Below are 8,273 nucleotides of genomic sequence, written 5' to 3' on the forward strand. Positions count from 1 at the left end.
TAAAATTTCAGAGGCAATATTTTATTTCAAAAGTAATAAATAATATGGTCACATAATAAATGGTGAATAATGATGGAAACTCTGAAAATTCTTATAAAAACTTGTAATTATTTTACAATTAGGCTGTTCACATTTCTTATGACTTTATGTTTTCCAATGACATATTAATGCAGATTAAAAATTAAAAACCTTAATTCACCAACAGTGACATAACTTCAAGGCTGAGAAAAAGCACTAGTCACAAAGAATTTCAAGTAAACATTAATCTAGCAGTCCAAAAAGAGCTGTTATCAATGTGAGAAGTCCTAATTATAAATAATATAGCTGTGTATTTGTCTAAAGACCAATATAGACCTAACTTCAGCAAAACACTTGTGAAAAAAATTATATATACCTCTTTTGTTCAAGACACAATATAAAACTTGAAATAATTCCTCTATTTAATAAAAAAAGGAGACTCCTCAAGAAGGTTCATAGCATCTCATTAACAATGCAAAAATGTTAAACTGAAATGGCTTATTTATTTTGGTCAGTAAAAATTATAACAGTTCTATGACAACTGGGAACATTATCAGAAAAAAATCTGTCAATGAAAAAAATCACTGATTCAGTAAGTATTTAATCATTTTATTAACAAAATATATGCCAGAAATACATCCCTCTCTGGTGAAACTTTTCAAATAATTTTATGTGGAGAGCCTTGAGATGTATCAATTATATAAACCATATTAAAATGAAAACATTTTTAAAATGTACAATACAAACCAGTACTTTGTACAATTCTCTATAAAGTTCAATAATCAATGTAAAAAATAATTTGTTTTAACTGAATATAAGGCATGTTCAGTTTCTGTAATTTTGTAGAATTACTTTTTTTGCTTTGTCGGAGACTTCTCTCTCCGCCGGTCCTGATTTTTCTTTGATTCCCTGGATTGTTCAGAGTATCTGCTAGATTTTTCCCATCGCCTCTCAGCACCATTCTGATACCTATCTTCATCGCTTCTAGAGTCTGAATGTTTTCTATTCTTTTCTCTTGACTTTGATCTGTCTTTTCTTCTAAATTTTTCACTGTCCTTATTTCGGTATCTATGCTCATTTTCAGAAAAAGAATTTCTTCTCTCTCCTCTCCTCTTTTTCAGATCACCATACTCATTTTCCAAATCTAGATGCATTTCTTGGTCTCTATCATTCATGACTCTACTGTAACTATTTCGTTCAGAAGGAACACCTCTGTCTGAAGTGTATTTTGTTACAGGATCTCTCCAATTTGGATCCCTTGAATTTTTATCTCTGAGTTTTTCTGATCTCCTTTCTCTTTCAGTCCTTGTTTCTTGGTGCCTTTGCTCTGATCTTCTTTCTTCTTGCTTCCTATCATGTATTTGTTGTTTCCTGATCAGTTTATCTACTTCTTTGCTTCTGGTGCTCCCTTGTCCCTTCTTTCTTATAGCTTTAGCTGCACATGTAAAATGAAATATAGTTAGTTTTAACTTTAATCTTAATTTCATGATTTAACAATCACATTCATTAATATAATGTAGGTTTACTAATTCAGATAAACTGGATTCAAAGCTAAATTTATTGAATGAAAAGCCTAATGACAGAACATTTCACAAAATATTTGAGAGTATACAATATGTCAGCATTAGTTACTGAAGTATTGTTTTGATCGTTAGACTCAAAATAGTGAACAGGAACTTTAATTACAGCAAATGTTGTAAAATCTTTTATGAAGTAACTAAAATAAAACATTTCCACTTACAAATTTTATTCAAAAACAGAAATTCCAGTCCATGTGAATTATTGATACAAAATATTATGTCAGATCTGGTACATAATCAAAATACTAATGATCGATCACACACACCAGCAACAATCACTTCCTAAGGTGAGAAGAAGTGGGATGACTGGGTTGGCCTAACAGCATAAATATATGTATTTCAAATAAACTTCTTCCTATAAAAACAAGTTTTGCTCTCCAGTGCTATTAGAGAAGCACCAGCTGTACCAGTAGGAGGAGCCAGGGTAAGATATACAATCACAGGCTTCATATGAGCCACTATGGCTTGATTTTGAAAAAAGCCTTGAACATCTTATTTTACTGATGTCATCACAAATATAAATGTTAATTAATTACAATAAAATAACTTACCATTTTAAGCTATAAAACAAATTTAACTGCTTTATCTGTGTTACTTAGTTTGGGTACATAAATCAAAGATGCTGAGATGACCAAAATTTCTGTTGCATTCATATGTGTACAGAAAGAAGAAAACAGGGTGGAAGATCACCTACCCTCATCCTACTCCACCTAAATCTCTGTACCAACCTGTATTTCCTCGGGCAAATGCCTACCCTTGACAGTCAGTCGGTTTGCCACTAAGGATTTATTTCTCTGGTTCCTATCAAACAACTCAGCTGAGCTGCAGCTACCCAAGCAGAAACCATCTGGCTCTGTGCAAAATCATGTCCCTCTGACCCTACTCCACACTGCTCTCACTGCTTTGTTGACATTAAAACCTGTGCCATATAATAATGCGCAATTTCTTCTCTCTTTGGTGTCTGCTTTACAATTTTCCAATTTGGGGGCAGTTCATATTGCTTTTAGGCTATATTTTATTAATAAAACTGGAAGCTCTCTACTGAAATTGTAGGATGAGGCAAATTAATTTTGAATCAGCAAGCTTCCTTATTGCAGAAATCCATGCTGTGTTATCATCTGTTCTCAAAACAGATATCATGAAATAACAAATTCTTTAGAGTTAAAAGAGGTGAATGTTAAATGAACAATGTTAGCATATTTCAATTCAAGAAGACTTCCTGTGAGCAAATGGAATCTTGCTCTAATAATATAAAACACTGAGAGTCCCACAGTTCTTGCTGCCATATAATATGTAAAATACTTTGAAGTGTAATAAGCCAGGGAATGAGAATAAAAGACCAAGCTTCCAACCTTCTAAGGCTATAGGGAAAAGTACTCCCTCTCTGAAACAGAGATGAAAATACTATATGAGAGAAGAAAGCAGAGCTGACCCTGCAGAAAACAACACAGAACTTTTCAGAAAATAGCACATTTGAAAAAATCCTTTACTATAGCACTTCCAGTTCCAAGTAGAATGAAGAAGGCCAGTTGAAGAACAACTAGAAATGCTGGATATAAATTTAAAATCTCTGCTTAAAGGAGGTAAAGATCTTGAACTTGAGATGCCTTAAAGGAAGGCAGTGCCCTTAAGAAAAGGGAGAGGGGTATATCCAAGGAACACAGGAGTCAACTTGAAGGAACTCCTAATTGCCAAAGCTGAAATGATTTTAACAGCAAATAAAATACAGTATTGGATTTTAACCCACAGAAAACAATAAACATCCATGAGTCCACAGTGATAAAATATAAAGTAAAATTATTAAGTAAATGGGGGAAAGGGACAACTCTTTCTTACAGAAGAAATTCCACTATTAAATGTAGAAAAGAGACAAGTAGAAAAATCATCATTTGGCAAACACCAAGTTCTTTACTTAAAAGCAGTATTAAGTGTCCCAGACAAGATCCAAAGATGGATGCTAAAAATGGAGAGTGAAAGTTAGAGATTTGCGTAGCATCAAATTATCTCCCTGCAAGATCTAATTTATAGAGAAAAATCTTCCCATGAAGAAATTCAACAGACATCACCTTAACCAAGTCATCAAAGTCAATATCACCAATAAGATACACCAATATTATAAATTCCTCAATGAGATGCACTAAGAGCACATAATTTCTATGGTATTCTAGCCAAAAACGCACATTCTCTTTATTTGGCTGTACACTTATGAGATACACACTAAATGTGTGATACATGTCAAAAACTACCATAAAGTGTCACTATTAAAAAAATTAAAATTTCTTAAAACATAAACATCAGGAAGGCTCCTGTCAACTAGATTAGACATTATGAATGGTATTTCAGTCACCATTCAAATAAATATTTACCAATGAAATATCTTCATTTCTATGAAAAGGCTTCCAAAGGTAATCTTAGCATTGTAAATGTTAAAATTTACTATAGACTGCAACAATGGTCGATGATCATTTATATTAATTGTGGCTTTTAAACAACTGAACTCTAAAATAAATATAAAATGAAATTATTTACTTCTCTCATTGTAAACATCACCAGCAATATACTTGTTAGAAAAGAGCACGATGGGTGATGGGTTTCAATACCTGAGGCAGAACTCTGACTGCTGGCGGATGAGGAGTCGCTGTCTTCGCTGGAAGACTCTGAGCTGCTGTCACTGCTGTCTGAACCAGAAGCAGAGGAGTAGGACTCTGCCGAGGAGGATGCGGAAGAGGAAGAGGAGGGGGAGGAATTATTTGGCTCAATTTCTGGTTTCTGTGCCACAATGACCTTTGGAGTATTTTTGAGATGCTCACGCAATTCATCCCTAATTAAAAATATAATGTTAGATTTTGCTTAGAAGGAAATTATGAGATAATTTTGTAATTGAAAATAAAATTCTAAAAATAATCCTTACGTTAAACCTCCAAGACCTATAGAAGTAAAAAAGTTGATGGCAAAACGAGTGTTTCTGGGATTATCTTGGGGTAATAACCCTTCAAAGAATGGCTGTAGGGTTCTAAAAAAGAAAAGAAAAGAAAATGAACAAAAGAGAACAGATTGCTGAAAGATAAAGTTCTTTACTTAAAAGCAAAATTCTCATACAGTCACTTTTCGTATTTCTACGTATTAAATTACTAAATAAAATACAACCAAGTAAATGATTTATATAATTTATTAGGTTAGGCTACATGGTATCTAATGAAATGAATAGGGACACTCATTAATTTACTAAACTTGATTTCTATAATTATACAACAAAGGTTTAAAAAAACTTTTTCATATTTACACCAACACAGAGTAGATATATGTATGTAACATACAAACATATATCTATGTTCATATGTACATGTATATATGTGAATGTATATACAGAACAGTAAAAAAATTCTCCACACACACACACACACACACACACACACACCACTGTGCAAGGCACTGGGGGAAGGGAAAAAGTATCAACAAAAGGAAGAAATCATGTTTATTCAATGACCTATTGATAACATATCCTTATTATTTCTAGGAAGGGGCACAAACAGAAAATATTAACAATATGTGGTTTTGCCCTAACCGGTTTGGCTCAGTGGATAGAGCATCGGCCTGCGAACTCAAGGGTCCCAGGTTCGATTCCGGTCAAGAGCATGTGCCTTGGTTGCGGGCACATCCCCGGTGGGGAGTGTGCAGGAGGCAGCTGATCGATGTTTCTCTCTCATCGATGTTTCTAACTCTCTATCCCTCTCCCGTCCTCTCTGTGAAAAATCAATAAAATATATTTTTAAAAAAACCACAAAAACAAAAAAACAATATGTGGTTTTGAGTACCATACTGAATGACTAACCAGCAGGGCAGGAAAAAGTGTTTCATAGAAAAAGGTGACAAATAAGAATGAGAGTTTGCTGGACAGAACAAGGGAGGAATTCCCAGCTCTGGAAATAGAGGTAACGAGGAGCGAATGAGCCAGACCTGCTTTACTCTCTGGGCAATGTTGGTGTGGCTGGAGCACAGCGCACTGCAATGGGCTTCACTAGGTGAGCCTGGGAAAGGAGGCAGGGACCAAGAAATGAGTATACAAAGCCCAGGAAAATGGATGGAATAACACAGAGAGCATGCAGAACCAGGACAGACCTATGGTGTACACTGGAGAGGCAGGGTGAGGATAAGAGAGACTGAGAGGAATAAGGTAGAATGGGAAGAAAATGAGGAGCCACAGTGAGCACGTGGTCAACTCTGTAAGTGAGGCTGAGAAGTCAAGGGACATGAGGACTGAGGAAGATGACTTGACTTGGCCAGCTGTCACTAGAGAATTGAAAGGAGTATGAATGGAGAAGCCAATGTGAGCAGCAATGGGCAACCTGCACAAACAGCAGATGAAGCTGGAATAGAGGTTACATAATAGTCCTGGGACAAGACCCTAGTACAGTGTAATGATACATTACATATTCATCTGTATATATTCACAATTGTCAATGATAATAAAAAAGTTAATTATCATTCTAGGGCTCAAAATTAGGGTAAGAACTCTACTCATTACTGAAGAACTCCAATGAGCATACAAAAGTAATTTTCTGGGTTTTAACTAAATTAAAAGAGGCATTAATTCTGTGTTTTCTCTACTGAACTAAAAACCATCATTAAAAACTGCATGTTGTCCTTGGCCACACATGAGATTCAGAATGGTAAGTAATGAAGAAAAGTCCTAGGGGCATAACTCTTGCTTTACCAGCCCAGGGTTGACATGTCACTGAAGTGAAGGAAAACCCCGGAGGACAGTAAGAATAAAAAGTGCTTAATGATAAACTTACTCATCCTTTAATCTTGCATTAAGTTTAGGAAGACCCATGTATTCACACAGTTCTTGGAAAAATATTTTAACAAAAATCCTACTGGAGGACGTAGTGGTTTCTTCACTCAGCTTTATACATTCAAGAACCTGAAAATTAAATGAAATAGACAATTTAATTTTGTTCAAAAGATTAAGACAAAGTGACCAATATTCATACTCAAACTTTCTCTTGAAATGATGATTTAGTCTCATCTTCAATCAGAATTATCTCTGAATAACTTCTCTAGTAGCGATATGTACTATTTCTTGGCAAAGATTAAGACAATTTCTCTGTGCTAATTTTTAGAATGTTAAAATGCTACAGAAATAGAGTTCATTCTCTTTCTCGAGTACTGTGCTTTTTAGAGCAAGAATATATTGTCTTGAGTGTATAACGGTGCAGCAGAGATTACTAGCTCCTAAGCCTCATCAAAATGTGTGTATATGAGGTTTTGAGGCAAAATGCCACATAGAGCGTTAGGCTATAGTTTTGTACAGCACATGTAATATGTGACAAAAGTAAAGACAGGAAGAGTGATAGTTTATCCTAAATAGTAAGACTGAGGCTTAAAAACTGAAGTTCATGTTGATGTTTAACAACAAACAAAAATAAAAGCAACCTCCAGCTTGTTGAGTTATGTGTTCTAGGAGCCCTGGTGCTTCAATTGTAAAATTTTAATTTCATTTTCCCAAAGAGGGGAAAAATAAGTTTAAAAAAATTACAATTTGGCTCCTATGTTAGCTTACAAAATGCCTATTAATGTAGCTGGATATACTTAGTACTTAAAATATTACAAAAATCTACCCAATGTTTATAAGCTCAATGATGTTGCTTCATTCTTCCATTAGATTCTGGTAGTCAATAATGTGATCCTCTTCTTTCTTTCCTCCAGGATGCAATTTCTTTCTATTGCTGGCTGAATGAACAGCAGTTATACAATAAATGCCAGCATAATGAATGCATTTCAAATTGTAATCAAGCGTACGTTGACTCATTAAGATACCTTTCCTTGTTCTAACTATGGTTATAAGAATTCCTCCCTAACGCTTACCCAAATTCATTGTCTGCTAAAAAGAACATGTCTTATTAGGACAAACACTTCTCTCATGTCCCTCAGGAAACAAGCAGTAACTCAGGAATGCATGACTACCAAACCTGGGTGCATATTAACATCAGTGTGTACACATGTATGTGTACAAAGATAAAAATTTACAATCATTTCCATGAAAATACTCACAGCCATCGCTATTAAAAAGCACCAACATGTCTAAACTTTTAATATCATCCAGAATGGTTACATTCATATATTTATGCACTTAGCTTTTTGATTCCATGTTATCCTATCTAATAAAAGACAAATAGGGTAATTAACCGTACCTCCGATACGCTTCCCATTGGCTAATCAGGACGATATGCAAATTAACTGCCAACCAAGATGGCGGTTAACCGCCAACAAAGATGGCGGCTAATTTGCATACTGCAGGCAGGGCAGGAGAGCGCCATCCCACCTGTCCCGCTGCTATCCGGGCCTGCTATCTGAGACCCGGGCGGCAGGCGGCCCGTATGGGACCCGACCCAGGGCTGGCGGGGGCTAATGCACCAATCAGTTCATTTTTACTTTTACAAACGGCCCTCCGGCGGGTATCCGAGGCTGGCGGGTGCTAATGCACCGATCTGCCAACATGCACACCCAGGCCGCCTTTGCCCTGCGCAAACTATGCACGAGGGATCCAAGGCTGGCAGCTGCTAATGCACCGATCCGCCACCGGCCACGTCCACAAACGGCTCTCCTGCGGGGATCCCGGGTTGGCGGGTGCTAATGCACCGATCCGCCACCGGCCACGCCCACAAACGGCCC

The 8,273-nt window shown here is 36.1% G+C and overlaps 1 protein-coding gene across 2 annotated transcripts in view; it reads right to left on the bottom strand.

Annotated features, from left to right (window-relative positions):
• CWC22 (CWC22 spliceosome-associated protein) overlaps nucleotides 1-8,273 on the bottom strand; it is a 62,027-nt gene continuing 53,754 nt past the window's right edge. For both annotated transcript variants that reach the window (XM_014546456.1, XM_005857649.2), the window contains 4 exons: nucleotides 6,395-6,522; nucleotides 4,510-4,611; nucleotides 4,199-4,419; nucleotides 1-1,453 (listed from right to left, as the gene is read on the bottom strand). In XM_014546456.1, coding sequence (XP_014401942.1) covers nucleotides 867-1,453; nucleotides 4,199-4,419; nucleotides 4,510-4,611; nucleotides 6,395-6,522 — 1,038 coding nt within the window. In that variant the 3' untranslated portion in view covers nucleotides 1-866. The remainder of the gene's footprint in view (nucleotides 1,454-4,198; nucleotides 4,420-4,509; nucleotides 4,612-6,394; nucleotides 6,523-8,273) is intronic.

The sequence above is a fragment of the Myotis brandtii genome, unplaced genomic scaffold (assembly GCF_000412655.1).
Source record: "Myotis brandtii unplaced genomic scaffold, ASM41265v1 scaffold112, whole genome shotgun sequence".
NCBI classification, from domain to species: domain Eukaryota; kingdom Metazoa; phylum Chordata; class Mammalia; order Chiroptera; family Vespertilionidae; genus Myotis; species Myotis brandtii.